We start from the raw sequence: 14,222 nt of genomic DNA on the forward strand, positions 1-14,222 counted from the left end.
GCAGAACAGGGCCGATCACCTCCCACTGCTGAGCTATCAATGTAGAGTTAATTGCCTTTCAGAGGAAAAGCAGGGTGGTGGTGGTGTTGTGTGTGTGTGTGTGTGTGTGTGTGTGTGTGTGTGTGTGTGTGTGTGTGTGTGTGTGTGTGTGTTTCCTTTTTATTATTATTATTTTCTTTGTCATTGGCTTTTTCCAGGGTTTTTTTTAGATTAACCTCAGTACAGTGCAGTGTTAGATCTGTGCCTGGGACTGTCCCCTTAAGCCTGCAATACATCATTCAGATTATTTACTTAAACAATTGGAGCAAACAGACCTGACAGATAGTGATACAAACCACATTACACAGAGACAGCAGCACAGGGGGATGAAGAGGAGAGATAGAGGGAAGTACAGATAAGTATAAAAGAGGGATGTAGAGAGAGGGAGAGCCGGAGAGGTGGGCCAGGCTTGGCCTTGGCATGCGGACAGCGTGCTCCGTGAGAGCTATAGAGTACAAGGTCGTTCAAGGTCTCTAGTCATGCTTTATGGGTTACAGTGGGGGTTTCTAATGCGATGAGAAGCCGTTTTGGGACGGAGGGAGGGGTTATCATGCACTTTTGTATAATCTGCTTGCGTATGAATGCAATGTCCCTTGCCAATCACACGTCAGAATGTTCTGTGTTCATATGTGTCCGTGTGCCCCCTCATATGTGTATATGTGTGTTGCTTATGGCCTAGTGTCTGATCCTGCCATGTTAGCTTCCTCTAAACTGCAGCTCTCTCGTGTCTAATTGTATTTGTCACAGTTTGTAGCCATGAATACCTCAGCACTCACCATTACTCCAGTCTATAGAGTGCTTGTTTGATGAGAGAGGAGTTGTATGCCTCCTGGTCTGTGTACAGTAGATCAAGTGTTTGAAAATATTCTCCATCTCTGTGCATCAAGACAAGCTGTCGTTTGAAGGACCCAGACGTTTTGAGAAAGAGACATACAAATGTTTCAAGGAAGAGATTCCAGTTGGCTTTGCTGTGAAGAAGTCCAGTGATATATAAGCGAACATGTGCACATATGTATCCATGATTCCATTCCCTCTACTCCATTTGTGTCTCCTGGCAGGCACGAGATACCAACATGTAAAAATATGTTGCTGCCTGCAGGACTGGATCACACTCCAGAAGCCTCTCAGCATTTTCCCATCATATGATGCCTCAGAAATGCATCAGTGAAAGAGCGTGTGCGTACGTCTGTGTGTGTGTGTGTGTGTGTGTGTGTGTGTGTGTGTGTGTGTGTGTGTGTGTGTGTTTCTGCATGTGTGTGTCCATCCCCTTTTGCATCCTACAGCAAGAGGGAGAGAACAGGATCTGCCCTGTATTCTTGCTTTTCTTTTTGTAGTTTCTATCCTGCTTAGATTTGCTCTGGCTCCACAGTAATATTTGTGTGTTACAGAGGTAAAATGATTGCAGTTATTGCTGCACCACAAGTCTCTAGTCCTGCAAGCCAGGCAGTTTGTATAAAACAAGATGAATGTGATGGAAACTGTAACACAATTACTAATGGCAAATCACTTCCTGTGGATTTCTAGTTCAGCATTATTACACACGAGCACTGCAACACATGCCGAGACACACATCTGCACAGACCAGCTGAAGGGTGTGGATCATTTTGGCATTGCTTTAAAATGAATGTTGATTGGATCCATGGCCGGAGAGTTGGATATAGATTCACTCAGGCTGTAATTCACAGTTTGGCCACATTGTGCTGGCCTGCTTCTCAAAACAAAGAAACAGGAGTAGTAGTCAATGATCCTGGATGTTAGTCCGGCACTTGTGGACAAACTGTCCCTTTGTCATATCCTGGCATCAGAAACTTGTGTGAGTCACCTATTCAGTAAATCAGCAACACACAGTTGCAAACTGTGTATATATAATCACCCCAAGCCCACAGTTGAGTGAGGTGTGCTGGAGGAATCTGTTTAGTTAGTCTACATCTTCTCTTTCCTCTGTTCCACTGTGTAGCTTCTGTTTCTGTGGTTGACCTTTTGTTGTACTTATTTAGGTCAGCACACACTGAGCGGAACTTGTACTAAGCTTCTCTGGTAACCCTCCCAATAGAAACCATCATGCTAATCTACTGAACAGCAGCAATAAGAGATTTCTAACATGATCTAAGGATGTAGTCATGGCTGGTGCTTGATTGAATGTTGATGGTGCTGGTTATTGTTTATAAAGCGGAACCTGGCACAGGCTATTCTAGGAACTTGACTACAGGACCAAACATTTTATGCTTGAACCACTCTCAAGTTATATTTTACCCGTCAGTTTATTTCTTGGTTTATATGTTTGATAGTTTGTGAGCAAGATTACACAAAAACAACTAAAAGGATTTACATGAAACCTGGTAATGATGAATCAGGCAAGAACAAATTCAATTTTGTTGGGGATCTGCATCAGGGGGCAGATCCAGATTTTTTTTTAACTTTCTCTAACATCACAAAATTTTCAACATTTGTACAATATTTCCAGGGAATACTTCATGTATGTCAATAAAAAATATCACATTTCAAAACATTGCAGTTATCGTGCACACAAAGAGGGAAGTCACCAATCATTTCAAGTTTCTTATCTCAGTCTCTTTCCAGCTCTTAAATAACTTTGAGTTGTATCTTTATTATCTCGCATCCCCCCATCATTATAGATTAACATTCCAGTAGTTGGCTTCTTTGCAATGAATGACCCGTAATGTGTGGCTGGGAACCCCCCCCCCCCCACAGCGTTAACTGATCAAGGCAGATAATAATTTCGGATCAAGTGGAGGAGTGTGTTTTGACAAAAATTTTAACTTCCTGCATTATATTGTTTCACAACAAAGAGGGGGAATGGAAGGAGGACGAGTAGAAGTTCATGAGTAATCTCTACAAATATGATTCTGTATAGGCGAGGGACAAGATTTAGGGAATGCATCAGCTATCAACTTCTAAATGTATCTGTGTGCTGTTAATAGAGATTAATCAAAAGGTCGTCAGGACCGAAAAACGCCTACAAATACTAAGAGAAATGTTCGACTTGTGTGACAAAGAAATGGACTGTAAAATGTATACAGTCTTCAAAATGTTGTCTGTTTCCCCCCATAGGTTAATTCATCATCAAACGATAACCGATTAGCATGAGAAAACATGTGTGAAGATGCCAGTGAGAATGAATGCACTACCATGGGTTATAAGGCTTAATGTGTATTGTGTTACAATTACAATACAATACTTCTGGGTAGAACCATGTGTGACGTTCCCAGGAGAAACAAAATTAAACTAACTTTCATGTCTTTCTTCCCTTCTGTCCACAGTGAATGAGTACGTGTTCATGGTCCAAGCCAGAGGGATCCAGATCAGAGAGAATGTGAAATACATCGGGGCCCAGGTACTGGAGCAGGTGGTGAGAGGGGCATACAGCGTCAATGGCACAGGTAAGAACATCCAGCCTGAAATGCCAAGGTGTAATAGAAATTTTACCTGAAGCTCATATGTTGTATGCACTTAGAAGGGCACAACTCAGCCTCCCACACAAATTAAATGACTCATGTTGGCGACTCATTCATGTGTAAATAATAAATCTTGATGGTGATACATGTATATGTGCGGGATTGCAGATTATTCGTATGATTTCAACTTGAGTGATAGCGATGCTCCTCCCCCCACGTACCTCCCCGAGGGCTTCACATACCTCCCCTCTGAGGTTTGTCCTGACAGGCTGCCCTCCATGAGTAAGTACACCGTTAGAGTTGTGTTTTAATGCTTGGCATTGATCCTGGCTCCTGATTGTGTAATATACATGTATGTACAGGATCAGACTAGAAAATGTCTCTCAGTCTCCTTGGTTGACCTTTCATCATGTTAAACAGTGGCTCATTTGATTTCTTTGGCCCATGTTAAATGTTGAGTGGACTTTCATTGTGCCTCTGTAAATGTTTGTCCTAATAATGAGTAGTGAAATGGTTCTACGCTTGTGTTTTATTTCAGCTGTGATTGATGATGCATGGCATATGTTGTTATAGCACAGAAAAGCTTTACCCAGCAATTTATGTTCCAAATCGCTCCACTGTTACAGGCTTTAACAAGCATTTTTCTTTTGTTTATCCCCTCCCTCCTTTTCCATATTTCTTTCCATTCTGTTCTCTCTATCTTATTACATTGGATCCTTCTCTTTTCATTATTTCATCTCAACACACACACACACAGAGGGCAGGTTGCAGGTGAACATGAGTGAGGTATCGCTGGAGGAGGTGGAGAGATCATTGCTAGGAGAAGAGCCAAGCATTGCCCCAGGAGGCTACTGGAAGCCCCATGATTGTTTACCTCGCTGGAAGGTAAGTCAGAGAATTGGCTAAGGAGTTTATCCGCAGTTTGCCTTTCACACATGCACAACACAGCTGGAGGTTCTCGTGTTCACAACAACAGCAACAAATGCGCCACATTTTTCAGGTAAGAGGTGGATTGACACAGTGTCTTCTACGTCTGTGTCATCCGAAGATTTTAGGTTTCATTTAGTTTTTTTCATTTTTGTGTCTGTCGTGTGTTACACATAAAATCCAGAGGAACTGTGGAGTTCAGTGCATGTCTGAAAGCAGCTTTAGATAACAATCTCTCTCATCAAAACACCAAATAGAAGAATTTGGAGAAAAAAAGTGTTCTTACCTCTCGTACACTTCTGAGACTTTACAAGGAGCATTGAATCTGTTTTGTCAGTCACCTGCATCTGAAAAGGCAGAGCTTGGAGGTAGGGCAGGTCATCCACAAACCAGAGGGTTTCTCTCTGGCTTGGTAGAGTTGTTTTGTCAACCCTATTCATATCAACAGAAACACATCTCTGCAGTTCAACAGCAACTCAACCTACATCCTTCAAATGACCTTAAGTTTGAATCAGCACATCTCTGGAACAGTGAAAACTTCATGAAAGCAGGGGCAGTATGATTTACCTCATTTTCCATATGAAGTCTCACCCTCACTAACCCCAACATGAGTTCATTGGAAAGTATTCCCAAAATCTCCACAACTAAAATGGGCACAAAAAAGTTTTAACTGATAGTAACTGTGAGATTATTATCTTTAGCTCCACAAACCAGTGTGCTACAGCTGATTTCTTCACACTTTTACTCAATGTACTGGAATACTGAACTTAACTGAGAGGTTTAGCGGTAGACAAGTAATTTGAGCTAGTGATTCAAGGGAAGGTGCAAAGAGCACTGGCCTCAGCTGACATCCAGTCCTAGTGGCTAGGGATTATGCTGAGGAAAGATGGTGATTCAGAGTGAGCACCAGGGTTCACCAGAGCAATGAAGCATAGGACATTGATCATATCAAACTTTCACAGAAACCCATTTTTTCCAGGGAAGTGCTTACAAAAGAGGGGTGGGTTTTTTTAAATTCCTTGCAATATAATCTTTGCTCATACTTGCTTGTTTACTTTGTAACGTCTGTATAAAAGGGTGAGTATGGACAGACAGGATGCCGGTACCGTTTGCGCTGCTGTGCTATCTACCGCATTTTCTTGCAGATTTTTGTTATATTCATATGTATTGTATTCTCCTCCATTCTGTGTTTCCAGGTGGCAATCCTTGTCCCATTTAGGAACAGACACGAACACTTACCAATCCTCCTGAGACACCTGGTGCCAGTGCTGCAGAAACAGAAACTCCAGTTTGCCTTTTATGTCGTAGAGCAGGTACATGCACACATTTATTTTATGGTTATTTGCAGGGTTTAACATTTATCCATGTGATTCCTGACACTTTCTTAGGCCGGCAGTAGATACCCATGGTTTGAAATGATTGAACGTAACTACTGTCGAAAACTGGAATTGTAATAAAACAAAATCATCTCTTTGATATATTCTTTCTTTAGGGTGGCACGGAGCCATTTAACCGAGCCATGTTGTTCAACGTGGGCTACAAGGAGGCTATGAAGGACCTGGACTGGGACTGTCTTGTCTTCCACGATGTGGACCACCTCATGGAGAATGACAGGAACTACTACGGCTGCACAGACATGCCCCGCCACTTTGCGGTCAAGCTCGACAAGTACTCTTACATGTGAGTCTGGATTATGTCACCACGTCCAATGAATGTGTTTCTTCCTTAACATGAATATAATATGTGTAATTGTCCCTCCAAGGCTTCCATATAATGAGTTCTTTGGCGGTGTCAGTGGCATGACGGTGAAGCAGTTCAAGAAGATTAATGGATTTCCTAATGCCTTCTGGGGCTGGGGAGGAGAGGACGATGACCTCTGGAATAGGTGAGGGAAGCCTTTGTATCTTGTATTATTTCTTTTTTTCTTTCTATTGTAACTCTCAATATACACCCCCGATTATTACCAATTGCCATGTGTATGTGTCTTTATTTGGCCTAATGATCCCTTTTGTGTGCAGTTAGTTTGAGCCCTCCTCTATCTCTCTGCCATGTCACTGACAGCATGTAGCATGACATTTTGCTCATCAGCGTCATAATTATTACACTTATGAAAACAATACCGCCTGACTATATATTATGCATTAATGAGCTCTCAATGTGTTCGTGTAGGGTGCAGTTTGCCAATTTCACAGTGAGTAGACCGCGCGGAGAGCAGGGGCGCTACATGTCCATTCCACATCACCATCGTGGGGAAGTCCAGTTCCTGGGAAGGTTAGTGTGCATGCACTCACAGCTCATTCCCACGTAAACACACACACACACACCCTTTGGTTAAATGTGGAAGCTGATAATTGGAATGTGGCTTAGCCTCATGTGATGTAAGCCAGTCACATGAAAAGCAGTAACTTTGAGAGAATTTCGACTCTTTTAAAGACTTTGCATGTGACATGTTTGTACGCATCAGGGCTGAATTCCAATCGTTGCTCCTTCTGCTCTCTGCTCAAATGAAGTTACTAAAAACAGCCCTTAGAATAGAGGTTTCTTTTTAAACAGCCCAAAGAATAAATGCTCTTTAGAGGCAGAGACAATAAAAGAACTTCTCAAATATTTCTCAAAGATGAATTTTCTATGGTTAACCTTATTTAAAAAGCTCATGATGAAGTTGCACTGAGGGAGTGATCTGCTGATGGATCACTCCTATGTAAAAAATGTGCAAGTGTCACTTTCTGTCTAAACCACAATCAGTGATGTTCTCATCAAGTTTCCATCTAAACACTGTAGGATAATTAAACCTGTTCCTCTTCATATTTATTCCTAATTGTTCATTAATGAGTGTGCAAATTGATGTAACTTGTCTAATTTGAACTATGAAGTACACAGAGTGAAACAAAGTGAAACCTCTCCTCTCCTCAGGTATAGTCTGCTACGCCACTCAAAGGAGAGACAGAAAGTGGATGGTCTTAACAACCTAAACTACTCCCCTTCATTGTCCAGGAGGCCTCTCTACACCAACATCACAGTCAGCTTGAGCAGAAAGCTTGCACCCATAGCCGTCTACTGACGTAGACACAGCTGGACTGCAGGCCACATGGGAATCAAAGTCCTCTGGGACATCAGCCATATATCACCAGTTGCAGTACTGCTTAGGACTTTTCGGTTGATTGATACTTTGCTTTATTTCTTTTGTTTGTATGCAAAAAAAAAAAAAGAAGACTTATAAGTATGTTGGATAAATCATATAAGAAAATAAGGATAAATGCTGCGCTACAGTCCATCACTCCTCTCATCTGGGCTTATCTAGTCTTCTCTCTCCACATGCCTTTTGCACCATTTTGGCCTTCAGCATCCATTCATTCATCCGTTCATTTTCTGATTCAGTCGGTCAACGATGAGTTTGGCCCTTCACTCCTGTGCTCATTTATTACAATAGGCCATGATACACACGCTCATTCAAGTGCATGCACACGCCACACATGCACGCACACAAACAGTTTGACTTGCATGTGCTGACACGGTCCCTGAGGCTTTGATTTTTACTTTGCTCTTGCACTTATTTTACACAAATGCAGTAAACCTGTGAAAACATTCAAAAATATTCTCACACACACACACACACACACACACACACACACACACACACTCCACAGCTTCTAACCACATAGCTACTTCAACCATGTGGATTCCTGCAGCTGGTTCTGCAGAAGGTATGCCAAATCTACAACTAAAGAGAGCAAGAGAAAATATATAAAGAGTGAGTGTTTTCATTCGTATATATATATATATATATATATATATATATATATATATGAATACTGTATGTAAAATAATTTATCCTAAGTTTGGAGATCATAAATTCTAATCACCTCGTAACAACTATAATTTGTCCTGTGAAAATACCATTTACAGACTGTGATGTTTGAGTTTGCATAGTTACGTTGGATGTTCTGGCTGCCTGGATATGGCTGTATGTAGGAAAGCAATGCTCATCCTGTTAGCAATAAGCTGTAATAGCAGACAGCAGACTTCCTCACTATACAGATGCAATAGCACGGGTGCTAGCATACCCTCATTGAATTACAGAGAACGAGTGACTGTGTATGCAAATTTCACATTCAACACACCTTTGGCTAAGCAAACATGCCACCCTTTTCAGTACCGTGTGTGTGTTTGTGTGTGTGCGCCTGTGTGTGTGCGCGTGTGTGTGTGTGTGTAAAAGTGAGGGAGAGCTATGCAAATGGCCTGTGTGCAGTCTGTTTTCAGTGCGAAGTCTTCAGGGTGACCTCCAGGAGTGTTCACCCCTGAAACTTTGACCCACTTGACTCGAGACCTCACATTTGTTGCGTGCGTAGTGGAAGTCCAGGCCAGGGAAAGATAAACTGTCGCCTTTTTTTCTTTACTCTCTTTTTTTTTTTTTTTAGATCCAACATCCTTGATGTTTACTCACGTTCATTTATACAGGAGAGGATTAGAAAATACTTGATTGCTGTCACTGGTGTTTACAGAAGCTTTGTCTGTGTTATTTTTCAGATTGTCTTGTGTTTGTATATGACGTCAGCCAGCCCTCCTTCACTGTGGGTGCTGTGAAATCTCTTCAGTAATGTATCTATGGCTGCCTTTGTTTTTTTTTACTGACACTTCTTTATCTTGACTTGGAAATGGGGAGAAAAACGCAGAGCCCATTGCTTATCTGAGACATCAGGTGATAAACTGATTATCCCTGCTAGCTTGTAGGCAGTTTTTGGCAGGTTTTGTCCAGGGAGTTCTGTGAATCAGACTCAAGGTAGTGGTAGTCTCAGCAGAGTTTTCGTCGCATGGCATGAAACCTAACTGCACAGACTGACAGCACTATGGCAGTTTGCAGCAGTTGCTAACATTTCCCTCCCTGATTTGTGTTTGACAGTGTTCATTTCAAGTAAAATATATCCCAATACTGTACACATAGTTCCTCAATGGAAAAAAACACACATACATATACACACATACAGACACTTTCCTCACTAGCTGTCTTCTAGTCATGCAGCTACTTCATTTCACACAAATCGCCTTGTATGCATTTTTTAAGATGTATCTATTTGGGGAAAATGTGGGTGTCTGACAATTTGTTGTGTTCCAACAGTGAGAAAAAAAAGAAGCAAAGAGGCTGGACCTCTTTTTATTTATTTGATCTTTTATGGATTATTTTCTGGAATTGTTCAGTTTTTATTTTTCTTGCGATTGATGTGATGATTTAGTAGGTGACATACTGTATGACAGTGTTAGATGCACTGAAACCTGTAGTAATGTGTATATGTGTGGGATCGTGAAGGTTCGGGTCTGTGTAAACTGGGAACTGTTGTGTTTCATTCAGACGCAGGTTTTCCTCTTCAGATATGATGGGTGGGGGGGGGGGCTTGTTTGTGATGAAACGGAACGGTGTGTATCAATCTGCTGAACAGACACGTTGGAGGAGGCCATTTTGTGTGACAACCACAGGAAGAGAAAGATGCCTGATCAGAAAATGCTAGTAGTCACTGTCTTTCACTGGGCGCTGCCTTTATTCTAATTGATAATCAATGGTGCTGACCTTCTGGAGCTCCTGTTGAAAGGGAGTCTCTTTCTACGTGCTTACTGGAACCAACCCTGACAGAAAGACGAGTATCAACAGGCAAAGCAGCCTTCCAGCTTTTATGGCTTTGGCATTTGATTCCAATCTGCTATTAAGTGGCATAGATGTTCTATGTCTTAACATCGAAAACATGAATTAATCCTGATGCCTTCTCATCCTGCCAGGTGAAGCTAATATGTTTATTTGTTGCCACAAGCAGAAGCACGCCTTTACCTCCTCGCCAGTCACTCGGGAGGCACCCAGTGGAATTCAAGGACAGTAGCAGCGTGTTTGTTAAGTTTTCTTTTCCATGTGTGTTTGAGTGAAATGGCTCTGCCTGTCCTCCATCTGGAGTTTGAGTTTGTTTTTTATTTTGCTTTTTGTTTTCCAGCACTGATAAGGACATGATCTATTGTGACCTGGTTCTCACAGAACTTGTAGGTTATTTTCTGGTTCTTGACACTTACATATTTTCATTATATACTACCTTTTATTTTCATTGCTTTAAGTTAAAAGCTAGATGGACGTATAGCGGAAAGCCAAATGGTTTTAATTTGAGTATTCAGGTGAAGATTCAGGCGCAGAGGGACCTCTCGATATAAGGAGGCCGTCTGGATGACGTACAGTAGATATTCTTTTAGAGTCAGTATTGGACTCCATAATGTAGATTGAGCAGCTTAATCACACCATTTCCAAAAAAAGGAGGGTTATCTCTGACTGCTGGACAGCTCTGTCCACTAGATGGCGTAGTAACAGGAGCAAATCAGCCTCATGCTTTTATTGAATACAGGAAATATTGTTAGCATGCTGGCTAGTCTTGTTCCTGTTACATATACCATGTATGTGATCTCAGTCCAGAACAAGACCAAGCCTGCTGCTGTCAAAACATTCTTCATTGTGCCATAATCTCACCTGCTCTGATCCATTCTGTGCCAGTTTAAATGAAGGGACCATTTTTTTTTGGGCATCTGACAAGACTGGCAGCCTTAAAGCTTCTTAATTTATTGCAGTGTTGTTTATTTTTCACTCAAGTTGTGTTTTTTTTATAAGCAAAAATATTTAAAATGAAAAAAGTGCATATCATCATATTGATCAGTGTAAATATTGTTGTGTGTAGTGTTTTAGAAATTCTATAAGGTCTTAAATCACTACAGATGCTAGCATTAAGAACAAGTTTTGGAGGGGTTTGACTGGGGGGCAAATTATCTGGTGCCATTTTTAAGTGCTAGTGAAGCTTACACAGCGACATCAATGTTTTTACATCACTGCTTCCCAGCACAACAGCCTTTTTTCCCTTCTTTTTTAAATTAAAAATATACTTATCCCATGAATTTTAGATTCCTCTCACTACTTCAGAGGTGTTCTGCATTCCGGAGGCCTCCCCGCGATTAGTATGCTGCAGCGGTAGGAGAGACGTATCATAGCAGGACGTTGGCATCAATCTTCAGATGAATTTCAGTGTCCTTGTTTCTGCATGTGAAGTCTCTTTGATAGTGACAGCAGTAGGGGTGAGGTGACGGTCAAAGGAAAGCACTGCAGGATAGCGTTGTGTCAGCCAAAAAACACCATATGCTTACAATGCAATGAAACAGAGGCACTCAAACCAGCGACATGATCTACTCCAAAATCGACACCGAATTTTTTTTTGTATGAAAGCTAACTACTTAAAAAAATAAAGAATGCAGATTAGTAAATTTAAAATCTATCTTATCTGATTGTAAGGAGAGAAACTCCTTGAATTGAAGCCATTTGAAGCTACTTGTCAAAACTTGATGTCAGCCTTACGTGGATCTGTTTGTGTATTGGCATATTATCTTTTGATTATTGAAATTTGTATGATGGGGATTTTCTTTTATACCATCATTGTTATTGTCAAAGTACACCAATAAAACTTGTAAACATACAGTATCGCTCTCCCTGTGCGTTTGTCTGTTGAGCTCCAGCTCCTTTCAGTGTGTTTCCTGGAACCACTGGCTCAGCACAAGCATTTCCTCGCTGTGTGGTTAGTGACTCTATTTTAAATCTTCAGAAGAATAACTTGGTTGTTGCTTCCTGTGAAGAATTTTTTTTGCTTTTGCCCATACCTCCACCAAGGCCTCACAGTCCCCTTAAAGGTACAGTGTGTAGAATCTAGTGTTGAAATTGCATGTTGCATCTGAACACCCCTCACCTCACCCTCTCCTTCCAAACATGATAGAGAACCTGTGGTAGCTTCAGTTGTCATAAAAACTCAAAGGTGTTTAGTTTGTCCAGTCTGGACTAATGTCAAAAACATGGCGGCCTCCGTAGAGAGGGTCCCCTCGATGTAAATATAGTATTTATATATAAATGGGGCTTTTCTGAGATAAAGAAAACTACATTTCATACAATTTAGATGAAATGAACTAGTGAAAACATCATGAGGATTATTCTACATTAAATTATGTGTATATAGTTCCCTTTCATCTAAATCTTACCAACTGGACCTTTAAATTCAATCAAGCCGCACTGTCCTGCAATGTTTAGAAAAATGGGATAAATTCTGTATTCGCTGAGAGTCTCCAAGAGGATATCTGCAAAAATAAAAAAATGTTCTCTCTCTAATTATGACATAAATTCTTTGATTCCTCCAAAAGTAACTATGTCGGTCCGAGGACTGAATTCCTGTGTGAGAAACCCGTGAGGTTTTGCACTGTGAGCAGAGACGTAGACGGCATCACATCCCCTCTTAACATGCTCTCACCCAAACAGAGGATGATTGTGTGTGTTTGTGTGTCAGACAGCATGGCTGAGGCACTTGTGATCCACAGCTGCTAATAAAATCCACACATCTCTGTAAGAATTTCCTCAATGTTGGTATTCTTCTTTATGGTGCCACTCTCTCCTTTTGACTGTTGACTGTGTGTGTCTGAGTGCGTGTGTGTGTGTGTGTCTGTATCTGTGCGTGCATCCACATCCTGAGACAGAAGTGATGTGTGTTAGAACCGTCCAGCTGTCGGCCACAGAACAGAATGAGATGCTTTGACCAGAGTTCACTGAAGATTCTTCAAATCAGAGCAGATACAGGCCTGTGGCATTTAGCACATTTACTGTGCATCTCTGCAAGTTGGTGTCAGCTGATAATCGAATTATGCTCTGAAAGAAAAGTGTCGGGGATGAGATATGTACTTGGGAGTTTAAATATATGCCACACAATTTCTGCACCATTTCCCACAGTGGTTTTTCTCAGCAAAACATAAGAAAAAAGGTGCGATGGCAGTAATTGATATGATGGAGTTTATGTAGAAATATGCAAAAAATACCTCAATTTATCTTCATTGAAAATGCCTGTGTGTGCTTGAGAGAGAGACAGAGAGACAGAGAGTTCTTGGCAGAGGAACAGAGCCTGGCTGGAGTAGCCACATCTTAATGGAGTCTGGGAAACACAAGGCTTTGGTATTCTGTAGCACCAGTGTCACTTAGCTGACAGACACTAACAGTGGGCAGCTCTTAAGATCTCAAGAGCTGTCTTGGCATGTGTATACAACACACGCCAGGCAACATACACATACACACACATCCGTTATTAATTCATCCACACGCACCCCCATGAGTATTGTGCCACTCAAAGGCTTTGATGTCATCTGTGGCGCCTCTGCCTTTGTATGCGGCTTGTGTGTCTGTTTCAGAGCGCTTCTCCCCGCAGAGGGTCCTTAACTGGAATCTGCATCAGGAAATAGCTGAAGAGTCTTTCAGTGGTGCAGAATGGTGTCACACTCTTCATTGCAGCCACACGTCTTCTGTGCTGCTGCCTTTTTGTGTGTACTGTCTGTCTGTCTCTCTCTCTCTGTGTGTGTGTGTGTGTCTGTGTGTGTCTGTGTGTGTCTGTGTGTGTCTGTGTGTGTGTGTGTGTGTGTGTGTGTGTGTGTGTGTGTGTGTGTTTCCTTTTTATTATTATTCTTTTTTTGTCAGTGGCTTTTTCCAGAGTGTGTGAGAGAGAGAGAGAGTGCGCCCCTCTAAACACAGAGAGACATGGCCTTTAGGTTTCCAGCTTAGTGCGTACCTTCTTTATAAAAAGTATATGTGCTGACATCATTCAATCAAGGGGCCCTGCACTCATTTCCTGTTAAATCAGATGTTTGAATGAAAGAGAACAACAGTGCCTTATGGGATATTGTGTGTGTGTGTGTGTGTGTGTGCGTGCCACTATGTGCTGTCTCAGGCATTTGCAAAAAAACAAGAGACCGTGGCGTAGAGCGACACAGAGTTCATGTGTGCATGTCACATGAATTTGTAAC

The 14,222-nt window shown here is 41.6% G+C and overlaps 1 protein-coding gene across 1 annotated transcript in view; it reads left to right on the forward strand.

Annotated features, from left to right (window-relative positions):
- b4galt5 (UDP-Gal:betaGlcNAc beta 1,4- galactosyltransferase, polypeptide 5) overlaps positions 1-11,871 on the forward strand; it is a 31,205-nt gene extending 19,334 nt beyond the window's left edge. The window contains exons 2-9 of the mRNA XM_020096294.2: positions 3,321-3,440; positions 3,624-3,737; positions 4,213-4,340; positions 5,579-5,695; positions 5,875-6,062; positions 6,145-6,267; positions 6,552-6,653; positions 7,296-11,871. Of these exons, the coding sequence (XP_019951853.1) occupies positions 3,321-3,440; positions 3,624-3,737; positions 4,213-4,340; positions 5,579-5,695; positions 5,875-6,062; positions 6,145-6,267; positions 6,552-6,653; positions 7,296-7,443 (1,040 nt within the window). The 3' untranslated portion in view covers positions 7,444-11,871. The remainder of the gene's footprint in view (positions 1-3,320; positions 3,441-3,623; positions 3,738-4,212; positions 4,341-5,578; positions 5,696-5,874; positions 6,063-6,144; positions 6,268-6,551; positions 6,654-7,295) is intronic.
- Positions 11,872-14,222: the final 2,351 nt, after the last annotated feature.

The sequence above is a fragment of the Paralichthys olivaceus genome, chromosome 6 (assembly GCF_024713975.1).
Source record: "Paralichthys olivaceus isolate ysfri-2021 chromosome 6, ASM2471397v2, whole genome shotgun sequence".
In the NCBI taxonomy this organism is placed as follows: domain Eukaryota; kingdom Metazoa; phylum Chordata; class Actinopteri; order Pleuronectiformes; family Paralichthyidae; genus Paralichthys; species Paralichthys olivaceus.